The sequence below is a fragment of the Hylobates moloch genome, unplaced genomic scaffold, assembly GCF_009828535.3.
Source record: "Hylobates moloch isolate HMO894 unplaced genomic scaffold, HMol_V3 SCAFFOLD_3, whole genome shotgun sequence".
Classification (NCBI taxonomy): Eukaryota; Metazoa; Chordata; class Mammalia; order Primates; family Hylobatidae; genus Hylobates; species Hylobates moloch.
The window spans coordinates 63879632-63893806 of record NW_026652278.1 but is presented as its reverse complement, the minus strand read 5'-3'; the positions used below and the strand labels follow the sequence as shown (position 1 = coordinate 63893806).

At 40.1% G+C, this 14175-nt stretch overlaps 1 protein-coding gene across 3 annotated transcripts in view; it reads right to left on the bottom strand.

The window, feature by feature from the left end:
- Positions 1 to 14175, bottom strand: part of TET1 (tet methylcytosine dioxygenase 1) — a 142638-nt gene that overhangs the window by 28783 nt on the left and 99680 nt on the right. For all 3 annotated transcript variants that reach the window (XM_032138640.2, XM_032138650.2, XM_058436299.1), the window contains one exon: positions 5324 to 5535. In XM_032138640.2, coding sequence (XP_031994531.1) covers positions 5324 to 5535 — 212 coding nt within the window. The remainder of the gene's footprint in view (positions 1 to 5323; positions 5536 to 14175) is intronic.

Genomic DNA, 14175 nt, shown 5'->3' with positions numbered 1-14175 from the left:
AAAAGCTAACTTTTGTTTTTTCAAGAAATCTGACTAGGGGACCAGGGCTAACTATACTTTATTATAACCAAATTTTTAGCAAAAATATTTGGTCATGATTGTAAATCCAAATAAATGGGAATAAACTATACAAATCTAAAATACCTACAGTATTGTTTGATTTGGAGATGTCTGAGATAGGGAAATAAAGAACCTGGGTTTTTCTTTTTTTTTTTTTTTTTTGAGATGGGGTGTAGCCCTGTCACCAAGGGTGGATTGCAGTGGCACAATCTCAGTTCACTACAACCTCCGCTTCCCAAGTTCAATCGATTCTGCTGTTTCAGCCTCCTGAGTAGCTGGGATTACAGGTGTGCGCCACCACGCCCGGCTAATTTTTTTATTTTTAGTAGAGACAGGTTTCACCAGGTTGGCCAGGTTGGTCTCAAACTCCTGACCTCAAGTTATCTACCCTCCCAAAGTGCTGCGATTACAGGTGTGAGGCACTGAGCCTGGGCAGAACCTTGTTTTTAAATCTGGGTTTTAAATCCTGGATTTGTTCCATATCACAAATGCAAATTAGAACATTGTATTACCTCTTTGGAATTCAGCTGCTTTATATCTAAAATGAGACTGATATAATTTTCTGAGGATTGAAAAACAATATATATTTTATATAAAAACAGTTTCTTGGCCAGGTGCAGTGGCTCACGACTGTAATCCCAGCACCTTGGGAGGCCGAGGTGGGCGGATCATGAGGTCAGGAGTTCAAGACCACCCTGACCAACATGGGGAAACCCCATCTCTACTAAAAGTACAAAAAATAGCCTGGCACAGTGGCAGGAGAATTGCTTGAACCAAGGAGGCGGAGGTTGCAGTGAGCTGAGATAGTGCCATGGCACTCTAGCTTGGGCAACAGAGCAAGACTCCATCTCAAAAAACAAAAACAAAAACAAAACAGTTTCTGAATTTTAAAAACTTTAAAAAGTGCATAATAGAAAAAAATGGAGCAGAAAACCGGTTTCATTTAATTAAATCTTAAGTGTATAACTTCTAGGGCATTTCTAAAGCCTTAAACTAAACTATATGGTAAGAATGACAATGAAAGTACCATATATTCTTCTTGTAGTTATAAAACTGTATGCTCTTCCAATCCCATTACTGGGTATATACCCAAAGGAATATAAATCATTCTACCATAAAGACACATGCATGTGAATGTTCACTGCAGTGCTATTCACAATACCAAAGACATATAATCAACCTAAATGCCCATCAATGACAGATTAGATAAAGAAAATTTGGTACACATACGCCACAGAATAGGATACAGCCATAGAAAAGAACAAAATCGTGTCTTTTGTGGGAACATGAATAAAGCTAAATGCCACTATCCTTAGCAAACTAACACAGGAACAAAAGATGAAATATTGCATGTTCTCACTTATAAGTAGGAGTTAAGTGATGAGAATTCATGGACCCAAAGAGGGGAACAACAGACACTGGGGCCTACCTGAGGATGGAGGGTGGGAAGAAAGAGAGGATCAGAAAAAATAACCATTGGATACTAGCTTAGTAGTTGGCTGGTGAAATAATCTGTACAACAAACCCGTGACATGAATTTACCTAAATAAAAAACCTGCAAATGCACTCCTGAACCTAAAATGAAAGTTAAAAAAGGATTGCATGCTTTTAAATTCCACCAGAAAGAACAAAAATAACATTAAAAGAATAATTAAGTAAAAAATAAAATAAAATTGCATAATGCTTACAACTTAGTATATATTGTACTTATGTAATGATTAAAATATACAAACAATAAAGAAACCAAATATTTTGAAAAAGTGAAAATAATATAAAAATTTAGAAAAAAACTATTTTTTATGTTTTCACTGTGAAAGCCTGGAAAATGCCTGATATGTAACTTAACATTGCTTATAAAAGAAAGACTACAATGAAATTCACTAAATGAGATGCAAATGGAATGAAAATGGTTAAAACATTTTGAATAAATTAAAGTTGCCAAACAAATAGAAAAGACAAGAAATTTATTCATATCATTGAAAAAGACATGGAAGGAGAGAAAAACGTTGTTTAACTTACTATGTACTATTATTTTAAAAATGAAACACAGAGGAAATGTGATAAGTTGTGAGATCTAAAAGAGCGTCCTCAGATTATTTTAAATAGTCAACAACACCAATAGTGGGACAAATTGCACTGACTGTAATAGTCCAGGTTATATTTCATTTTTTAATTTTTTTTTCTTTTGTTTCAGGCATCTTTGGCTATAGGTTGTATTTCATAGCCTGACTTGAGTCAGGAAGAAACAGATAAACCAAAATTGATTAACAGTCTACAGAATTAGCCTTTTCGCTTAAAAAATTTCAATGTCATGAAAGACAAAAACTGAGAAAACAAAAAGGATTAAGGGAGCAAAAGGACAAAATAACTAAATGTATTGAATCATGGACAGGGGAAAATTATTGGGAAATGGATGATATTTGAATATGAACTAAGATGAGATCACAGTATTTTATCAAATTTAAATTTCCTGAATTTGATCATTATATGGGGATATACAAGAGAACAATCCTCATTTTTAGGATAAATACACTCAAGTATTATTTAGGGAAAAAGACAAAGTCTACATCTAGCTCTCAAATGATCAAGAAAGAAATAAGTCAACAACAGTAACATGTTTATATGTGTACATAAACAAATGTGACATAAAGTTAACAATTGTGGAATCTAAGTAAGGGTATATAAGAGTTCACCAGGCCGGGTGCGGTGGCTCATACCTGTAATCCCAGCACTTTGGGAGGCTGAGGCAGGTTTGAGACCAGCCTGGCCAACATAGTGAAACCTCATCTCTACTAAAAAAAAAAAAAAAAAAAAATTAGCTAGATGTGGTGGCAGGCGCCGGTAATCCCAGGTACTTGGGAGGCTGAGGCAGGAAAACTGCTTGAACCCAGGAGGCAGAGGTTGCAGTGAGCCAAGATTGCACCACTGCACTCCAGCCTGGGCGACAGTGTGAGACTGTCTCAAAAAAGAGTTCACTGGGCTGGGCACGGTGGCTCACGCCTGTAATCTCAGCACTTTGGGAGGCTGAGGTGGGCGAATCATGAGGTCAGGAGATCAAGACCATCCTGGCTAACATGGTGAAACCCCGTCTCTACTAAAAATACAAAAAAAAAAAAAAAAAAGCCAGGCATGGTGGCAGGCACCTGTAGTCCCAGCTACTTGGGAGGCTGAGATAGGAGAATGGCATGAACCTGGGATGCAGAGCTTGCAGTGAGCTGAGATCATGCCACCACAACTCAACCTGGGCGACAGAGTGAGACTCCGTCTCAAAAAGAAAAAAAAAAAAAGACTCCGCTGAAGTATTCTTACATCTTTCCGTATTTATGAACTGTTTTTTTTGCGGGAGGTGGTGAGGGGAAGACTTGATCATGCTCTGTCAAGTGCACTGGCAAATTCATAGCTCACTATAACGGCAAACTCCTGGCCTCAAGCCATCCTCCCTCCTCAGCTTTCAAAGTAGCCAGGAACACAGGCACACACCCCTATGCCTGGTTTTAAAAATTTTATGTAGGGATAGGTTCTCAAACTCTTGGTTTCAAGAAATCCTCCTGCTTTGATCAGGCATGAGCCATTACATCAGGCCCATGAAGTTTTCTCTCTCTCTCCTTTTGCCATGTTGCTCAGGTTGGAGTTCAGTGGCATCATCATAGTTCACTGCAGCCTCAAATTCCTGGGCAACAGCAATCTTTCCACCTCAGCCTCCTAATTACCTAGGACTAGAGACATGTGCCATCATTCCCAAACAGTTTTTTTTTTTTTGTAGACATGAAGTCTTACTAGGTTGCCTGGCCGGGTTTTTAACTCTTGGCCTCAAATGATCCTCCCTTTTCGGCCTCCCAAAGCGCATGCCTGTAGTCCCAGCCACTCAAGAGGCTGAGGCAGGAGAATCACTTGAACCCAGGAGGCAGACGTTGCAGTGAGCCAAGATCGTGCCACCGCACTCCAGCCTGGTGACAGCGAGACTCCGTCTCAAAAAAACAAAACAAGAACAACAACAAAACTTATCTCCTCTTACAACTATTCACCAGTGATTCATTAAATGTATGAGAGATTTAAATTTCAAAAATTTATATTTTAAACAAGTCTAGTAATTTCTCACTTAATGTCAATAGGCTGTTAGAAACCGTGATTATAAGTGAAACCGCCTACAGCAGTTCCTGGGATATCGCTCAATATTGCTACAATGTTGATGAGAAAAATATTGGTTTCATTATATGTTGCTTTGCTTAAAGTCACAGAAAAACATGCCTAAATACCACTCAAGATCCAGACCCAAATAATGAAAAAGATGGGTATGTTTGATTGCATTAAAAACAAAACCTTTTGCGGGAGATAACACAGCCAAAGGAAAAAGACAAACAGAAAAATATTTGCAAATTATATCACAGAATAAGAGTTAATAGCACCATCAGAGAGAAAATAGATAAATGGAGGAATTCTCTGCAAAAATGGGCTAGGTTATTTAACAGGTGGTTAAAACAAACAAACAAAAAAACCCAAATGGTTTTTAGTCATGTGAAAAAAATACTCTCATTCATAAGAGAAATTCAGGTCAAAATTACACTGATGTCATTTCTTTTAATAGGCAAAAACTCACATTTGCCAACATAATCATTGGTAAGACTATAGAAAAACAGATATTCTCTTACACTGAATAGAGGAAATGCAAAATGATATGACACTCCTGTGGAAGACCATTCTTCTAAGTCAAAATCCCTTTCCTCCAGACTCTAGAAGTGAGTTGGGTCAGCAATATTCTTTCATTGCTTCCCTTTTCGGGAAGGGATGTCACCCAGGCTGGAGTGCAGTGGCGCAATCTCAGCTCACTGCAAGCTCTGCCTCCCGGGTTCATGCCATTCTCCTGCCTCAGCCTCCTGAGTAGCTGGGACTACAGGCGCCCGCCACCACGCCCGGCTAATTTTTTGTATTTTTAGTAGAGACGGGGTTTCACCGTATTAGCCAGGATGGTCTTGATCTCCTGACCTCATGATCTTCCTGCCTCGGCCTCCCAAAGTGCTGGAATTACAGGCGTGAGCCACTGCACCCAGTCACAGTGAAGTAATGTTCCAAAGGAGAATGATTTAAACTGACCTTAACTCACTATAAAATACTCTCTCTTTACAGAAATGTTCATTCTCTTTAATTCCACAATACTCAAATCCTATTCTCCCATATAATATGCATAGTTGGTAGCTAATTAACAATTTTACCAATATGTAATAGAGATCTGAATGGTAAGGCAGTATAAAACAGATTTAATTACTTTTCATTGAGGGTGCATCTTCGGTCGGTAGGGTGCCCATTGTATGACTTTAGATTCTCTGTGAGCTCTGTGTATAGCCGGTCGGCCATTGGAAGAGGGATGCCATCCCACACCATGATGAGCACCACCATCACAGCAGTTGGACAGTGATGGCCTGTACGCTGCCGGACCAAACAAAGAACTTTTTCTTCATCACTGCTTCTTCTTAAAACCTGAAAAAACAGAATACATTCATCTATGGAAGACAAGTATGCCAAATTTGAATGCAATGGATATTCCTTTTGACGTTCTGCATGATTATATTTTAGTTTATTTACTTAATTTATAAAATTTGTTCTACAGACAGGGTCTAACTATGTTACCAAGGCTGGTCTCAAACTCCTAGCTTCAAGCAATTCTCCTTCCTTGGCCTCCCAGAGATCTGGGATTACAGACATGTGCCTCCATGCCCGGCCATATTTTAGTTTTTTTAAAGTTACTACTTCTCAAGGGATAAAACCCTGTAGGACTTTCCACTGCCTCAACAGTTCCCTTTATGAGACTCATCACAAGAGTACCTGAGCCTATATGACTAACAAACAACAGGCGGAACAAAAATCTGTGACACGTGGTTATTATTTGTAGAAGTAGTACAAGGCAGTCTGTGTTTTATTTCACTGCTGTTATAGTTTGCACAACAGACAAGAGAGGGCCCGGTAGAAAACTGCGCTGAAATTCCACAAATGTCACAAGGGAACAAATGTAGATGACAGAAAAAAACCATCTAATGTAGTTAGATGGAAATAACCAAGAACTCTCAACATTAAAAATAAACTTGACAACTGAATTTTGGCCATCTGAGGAATGTTACGGATTTTCCTTTGGGTGACTCATTTGACTATCAAGAATTAATATACACAAAGGAATGCCAGTGCGATTTCTGTGATTTTTACATGCTATTGGAAGGATGCATTATATGCATTTTATTCATAAGACTAATGTGGTCTAGTTGACTTGGCGAATGCAAAATAGAAAAATTAATTGTAAATATTTATTTATTTATTTATTTAATACTGCATCCAATTATTGGGATGTTAAAAAGGCTTCAGCAGTATTTAAAATTTGCTCAGTGGTCGCGGTGTTAACCACAAAAAAAAAAAAAAAATTCTATACAAATGTTGTCACCACATAAAACCACCCAACCATTTAAAACTGCCTCCATGTATCAAAAATCTACAAAGTGCAGAGATTGACCACATTAATCAGTACATAACCAGGACATGATGAAAATGCCCATCCATGTTACCAGAATGGAGCAACCAATAGCATAATTTTTTGTTGCTATAATATTACAAAACTTGAGAGGAAACTTCTTAAGAAGTTAGTTACCCAATATCACTTTCTTCTGTCACTCCAGATGGTTAACAATCATTGCTACCAAGGCATCCCTTGAGTAGAGTTGGCTTTAGGACCTTCCCCCTAGACACAATTATTTATATTAAAATTTTTTCTATATTTATATGTCCTCTTACAGCCAAACAATAACACAGTGCTTGCAAATAATCTCAAATGCAAAATTATATATATCGTACCAAAATTATACTGGTTAATATTCAAGTTGTCAAAATTAACAACGAATTTACATTAATAAAGTTTTTGCATAGGAAATGCTAAAAAGCTTTTTACTGAAGAATTTGTGCCCTTTCTAGATATTCTAAATTTCCATCACTGTACAATAGAAAATTAAGCACAATGGTTAGGAGTCTTTAAATTAAAATCTGAGTTCAATAAATTGCTTAAATATTAAATCCATAAGACTTCTGGAAACTAAAAATATTATTAAACAAAGGACTAACTATATGCAGAGGAGTATAAATTCATGGAATAGGCATTATTATAATTATGTCAATTTTCCCAAAATTGATCTCTAGATTCAATGCAATCCCAATCAAAACCCTATCAGAGGTTTGTGTGTGTGTGTGTGTGTATGTGTAAACTGACCAATTGTTCCAAAGTTTATGGAAGAAAATGAATCTTGACCCCTACCTCACACTGATCAACTTGAATTATAATGTATATCTAAACATAAAAAATAAAGCAATGAAGAATTTTAGAAGAAAACATCTTCATGACCTAGGAGTGGGCAAAGCCTTTTAAAATGGCTTACCAAATCTGCTAATTGAAAAGATAAAAAAGGCTGGGTGCCGCAGCTCACACTTGTAACGCCAGGATTTTGGAAGGTAGAGGTGAGAGGATTGCTTGAGGCCAAGAGATCAAGGCCAGCCTGGGCAACATACTGAGACCCAGTCTCCACAAAAAATAAACCTGGCATAGTGGCATGTACCTGTAGTCCCAGTTGCTCAGAAGGCTGACGGGGGAGGATTCCTTGAACCTGGGAGGCCGAGGTTGCAGTGAGCCCAGCTCACACCACTGCACTCCAGCATGGGCAACAGAAACTCCATCCCCCCAAAAAATAAAATAAAAAAATAGAGAAGGCAAGCAGGAGGATCACTTGAGATGGAGAGTTCAAGGCTATCATCATGCACTTCAGCCTGGGCAACAGAGTAAAAAAAAAAAAAGCAGGCTGGGTGCAGTAGCTCACATGTGTAATCCCAGCACTTTGGGAGGTGGTTGGATCACTTGAGGTCGGGAATTTGAGACCAGCTTGGGCAACATGGTGAGACCTTGTCTCTTCAAAAAACACAAAAATGAGCCGGGTGTGGACACCTGCCTGCAGTCCCAGCTACTTGGGAGGCTGAGGCAGGAGGATCCCTTGAACCCAGGAAGCCAAGGTTGCAGTAAGCCCAGATCTCGCCACTGCACTCCAGCATGGGCAACAGAAACTCCATTTCAAAAAAAATAAAATAAAAAAAATAAAGAAGGGAAGCAAAAGGGCAGGAGGAAATATTTACATGACATATATTCGACACGATATATATATACACATATTATATATATTTACATTACAAATATTTGGCATAATATATACGACACAACATATACAGAGAATTGCCCCCATAGAAAATTGAATATGCACTTCACAAAAGAGAATATGGAAATAGATGATAAGCATATGAATATATGTCCAACAATATTTGTCACCTAGCAAAGTAAAACACAGTAAAAAGGAGCTACCCAGGCCGGCACCATGGCTCATGCCTGTTGTCCTAGCACTTTGGGAGGTAGAGGTTGCAGCGAGCCAGGATTGCACCACTGCACTCCAGCCTGTGCGACGGAAGCAAGACTCCATCTCAAAAAAAAAAAAAAAAAAAGAGGTACCTATGTTGGTGGAGAGGAGAGTGTTGTGATAAAGATACTGTTAAATTTCCAAGAGGCAACTGTAGCTAAGATTATTCTTGAATACTCAAGGCTTGGACAGAAGCAGCTCAAAGCCCCGTAGAGGTTTTTGTTATAGTAGGCAAATTTGGCTTCTAGTCATGTCACATGCATATAGGAAACAGAAAAACCAAGTATTTAAACAGCTTTTTAATTACTCTCCTTCCAAAAACCAGGAGAACACTAAAGGTATACACATTCTTGTTCTGTTTGTACAAAAATATACTATCTATTCCTAATGTCAATGAATACTATGGTGACATTTAATTATTTTTCTACTATATTCACTAACTTCTTGCTGGTATACAGACTTCATAATTGTTCTACAGTCCTATTTGAAACATAGACAATATGATATATGACTGGTATTAAAATAATAGGACACAATTATTATAGCTATAATAGTCTTTCTAGAATATTTTTCAAGAGAATCACAGAAAAATCTACGCGATTTTTTTTTTTTTTTTGAGACGGAGTCTCGCTCTGTCGCCCAGGCTGGAGTGCAGTGGCGCAATCTCGGCTCACTGCGAGCTCCGCCTCCCAGGTTCATGCCATTCTCCTGCCTCAGCCTCTCCGAGTAGCTGAGACTACAGGCGCCCGCCACCACGCCCGGCTAAGTTTTTTGTATTTTTAGTAGAGACGAGGTTTCACCATGGTCTCGATCTCCTGACCTCGTGATCCGCCCGCCTCGGCCTCCCAAAGTGCTGGGATTACAAGCGTGAGCCACCGCGCCCGGCCTCTAAGCGATTTTTAAAGAGAGTAAAACAAGTGGATCCTTGTATACTGAAGATGCAATAGCTTTACTGTATACTAGGAATAACCAGATAGAAGTTTGGTTTAAAGTCTGATATCTCAGTAAGGTTGTTAAAAAACAGAAAGATGCAAAAAACCTAAGAATAAAACTATAAAAAATATAAACAGAAGGTTATAAAAGAAAGTTCAGTTAGAAGAACATAATAGTGTTCCTAAATGAGAAAGCCAATCCTAAATGTCTAGCCACAAATCCCCCAATCTATTCAAATTTAGCATGTTTCCAAGGTTCATATGGAAGGGTAAATGAGCATCATGTCAGGAAAATTTGTTTTTTTTTGTTTTGTTTTGAGCAGAGTCTGGCTCTGTCCCCCAGGCTGGGGTGCAGTGGTGCAGTCTCGGCTCACTGCAAGCTCTGCCTCCCGGGTTCACGCCATTCTCCTGCTTCAGCCTCCCGAGTAGCTGGGACTACAGGCGCCCGCCACCACACCCGACTGATTTTTTTTGTGTATTATTAGTAGAGACGGGGTTTCACCATGTTAGCCACGAAGGTCTCGATCTCCTGACCTTGTGATCTGCCCGCCTCAGCCTCCCAAAGTGCTGGGATTACAGGCGTTTTTTTTGTGTATTATTAGTAGAGACGGGGTTTCACCATGTTAGCCACGAAGGTCTCGATCTCCTGACCTTGTGATCTGCCCGCCTCAGCCTCCCAAAGTGCTGGGATTACAGGCGTGAGCCACCGTGCCCGACTGGAAAATTTGGTTTTAAAGAATTAGAGAGGCCAGGCGAGGTGGCTCATGCTTATAATCCCAGCACTTTGGGAGGCCGAGGCAGGCGGATCACGAGGTCAGGAGATCGAGACCACGGTGAAACCCCATCTCTACTAAAAATACAAAAAATTAGCCGGGCGTGGTGGCGGGCACCTGTAGTCCCAGCTACTTGGAGAGGCTGAGGCAGGAGAATGGCGGGAACCCGGGAGGTGGAGCTTGCAGTGAGCCGAGATTGAGCCACTGCACTCCAGCCTGGGCGACAGAGCGAGACTCCGTCTCAAAAAAAAAAAAAAAAAGAATTAGAGAGTACAAGTGCAGTTTTATTACATGGATATATTGGGCAATGGTAAAGTCTTGGGCTTTTTGTATGCTCACTTCCAAAATAGTGAACATTGTACCCAATAGGTAATTCTCCAACCCTCAAGAGAAACGTTTTTTAAACAAATCAGGGAATTGCTCTTCTAAATTGAAATTTGTTCTTTTAAAATTGTTCTTTTTTTGTTTTCTTTTCTTTTTCTTTTGGAGACAGTGTCTCACTATGTCACCTTGGCTGGAGTGCAGTGGCTCGATCACGGCTCACTGTATGCAGCCTTTAACATCATTTAAAAGCTCTCCAGACTCATTCGATCCTCCCGTCTAACCCTCCCAAGTAGCTAGAACTACAGGTGCTTGCCACCGTGCTTGGCTACTTTTTTGTATTTTTGGTAGAGACGAGGTCGGGCTATGTTGCCCAGGTTTGTCTCAAACTCCAGGCCTCAAGCAATCTGTGCATTTCAGCCTCCCAAAGTGCTGGGATTACAGGTGTGAGGCCCCACGCCCAGCCATGATAAAACCAGCCATGGTCTACTATACATACACATATTATACATATGTGGTCTATTATACATATTTACAAAATTAGAAGACAACCTAAAAAGAGGTTATGAAGAGTGAATTCATGGAAGAAATAAAAATTAATAATAAGTAAAGACACCCAACTTTGCTAGTTACAATGCAAATTGAATCATGATGTCTACTTTTACCTTAGGTGTTCAATGACAAAAATGATCACTCCTAGCTTAGTATTTTGTTTCTATTTTTTTGACTATTAACAACAGGCTGGGTATGGTGGCTCATGCCTGTAATCTCAGTAATTTGGGAGGTCAAGGTGGGTGGATCACTTGAGGTCAAGAGTTCGAGACTGGCCTGGCCGACATGGTAAAACCCCGCCTCTACTAAAAATACAAAAATTAGGGCAGGGCACAGTGGTTCAAGCCTGTAATCTCAGCAATTTGTGAGGCCAGGGCAGGTGGAACACCTGAGGTCAGGAGTTTCAGACCAGCCTGGCCAACATGGTGAAACCCTGTCTCTATTAAAAATACAAAAGTTAGGTGAGTGTGGTGGTGCAACCTATAGTTCAGCTACTGGGGAGGCTGACGCATGAGAATCGCTTGAACCACAGAGGTTGCAGTGAGCTGAAATCGCGCTGCTGCACTTTAGCCTGAGCAATAACAGTGAAACTCCATCTCACAAAACAAAAAAAGAAAAAAAATTTTTTTAAATTAAAAAACCCACAACACTTGGTATTTTTTTTTTAACAAAGAAAAGAAAAAAGTTCTGGCCAGGCATGGTGGCTCATGCCTGTAACCCCAACACATTGGGAGGCCAAGGTAGGAGGATTTCTTGAGCACAGGAGTTAAAGACCAGCCTGGGCAATGAAATGAGACCCCGTCTCTACAAAAAACCCCAGAAAACTAGCTGGCGTGGTGGTGAGTGCCTATGGTTTCAGCTCCTTGGGAGGCTGAGGAAGGAGGATTGCTTGAGCCTGGGTCAAGGCTGCAGTGAGTTGCGCCACTGTACTTTAGCCTGGGTGACAGAGCAAGACCCTGTCTCAAAAAACAGAAAATTTTCGCAGCCTAACTCTTAGTTTGAGTATACCCAAACTGCTAAAAATTATAATCTCTAAGCACAGGCTAAAATTGTAATGGCTTTTAAAATTTGAAATATATCTATAATATGTATATATAATCTTTAAATTTAAAAACTAATATTAGAAGGAGCAAGATTACACAATTTAAAAAAATTTTAAGATTTAAAAAGGCCGGTGTGGTGGCACACGCATGTAATCCCAGCACTTTGGGAGGCCGAGGCAGGTGGATGACCTGAGGTCAGGAATTCGAGACCAGCATGGCCAACATGGTGAAACCCCATCTCTACTAAAAACACAAAAAAATTAGTCAGGCTTGGTGGTGGGCACCTGTAATCCCATCTACTTGGGAGGCTGAGGCAGGAGAATCCCTAGAACCTGGGAGGCAGAGGTTTCAGTGGGCTGAGATCATGTCATTGCACTCCAGCCTGGGCGACAAGAGTGAAATTCTGTCTCAAAAAAGTAATAATAGTTTTTTAAAAAGTAAAAAAAAAAAAATTGGCCAGGCACACCTGTAATCCCAGCACTTTGGGAGGCCAAGGCAGGCAGATCACCTGAGGTCAGGAGTTTGAGAATAGCCTGGCCAACATGGTGAAACCCCATCCCTACTAAAAAATACAAAAATTAGCTGGGCTTGGTTGGGGGGGCACCTGTAATCCCAGCTACTGAGCAGGCTGAGACAGGAGAATTGCTTGAAACCAGGAGACGGTAGTTGCAGTAAGCCCAGACTGTGCCATTGCACCCCAGCCTGGGCAACAAGAATGAAATTCCATCTCAAAAAAAAAAAAAGAAAAAAGTAAAAAAAAAAAGTTAAATTAAAAACCAAACTAAGCAGAAGTATCCAAGCTGTAAATTACAATTTTTTAAAAAAGATTTTTTTTTAAAGCAAAAAATAAGTCCCTGTAACACAATCTTATTTGTACGGTTTCCAAAGGGTGCTTTGTCAGTGCCACAAATGATCTGGGCAGCATACAAATTCCAGATGAGATTCAGAGCTGGGAGCAACATTCATGTCAAGTGTAGTGGGTATCTTTCCAAAGAAAGGTCACTTTCGAGTTTTATCAATAATCATGCAAGAGACAAAGTAGAGTACATTTTTCAAAACAAAATTATGGTGGCCAACTCCTCCAAAAAGTCACCAGTTAACATCATTTAAAGCTATCTACATATTACAAGAAAAATGAGACTTTTACAATACAACTCAACTTTGTAAAGGGGTTAATGACTGAGTTCACACAACGGGGTTCTGAAGTTTTGGTAATGTCTTGATCTGGCCACTGGTCACATGGGTATGTTCACTTTGTACAGCTTCACTGGGCTGTACCTTATGGTATGTACACTTTTCTGTGTGTATATTATACTTGAATTAAAATTTCCTTAAAAAATGAACTCTATAAGCGAGTAAACAAACTAACATAAGAAGAGTACTAATGGTACTTTAGCAGACAATAAGCTTAAGTAAAGAAAAACATGTAAGTCAGTTTAATATTGGCCGGGCGCGGTGGCTCATGCCTGTAATCACAGCACTCTGGGAGGCCAAGGTGGGTGGATCACTTAAGGTCAGGAGTTCCAGACCAGCCTGGGTAACATGGTGAAACCCCACCTCTACTAAAAATATAAAAATTAGCTGAGTATGGTGGCACAGGCCTGTAATCCCAGCTACTCGAGAGGCTGAGGCTGGAGAATGGCTTGAACCTGGGAGGCAGAGGGCCAAGATCACGCCATTGTACTCCACCCTGGGCAACAGAGCGAGACTTCATCTCAAAAGAAAAAAACAATCACTTGTAGGTATTCATTGCCACATCTGCTGTGTTGACTAATACGCAATCGCACAGTAGGGAACTCATCATATGATGCCCAATGTGAAGCACTCAGGCATTGGAGCCAACGAGGCCATCCACTGTTTGACTTCTTCTACCTACTTTTGCCATTACCCCAGAAGCTCAAGAGGGGAAGTATACAAAGAGGTATACTCCTGCCTCAGCCTCCTGAGTAGCTGGGATTACAGGCTTACGCCACCATGCCTGGCTAATTTTGTATTTTTAGCAAAGACGGGATTTCACCGTGTTGGCCAGCCTGGTCTTGAACTCCTGGTCTTAAGTGATCCGCCT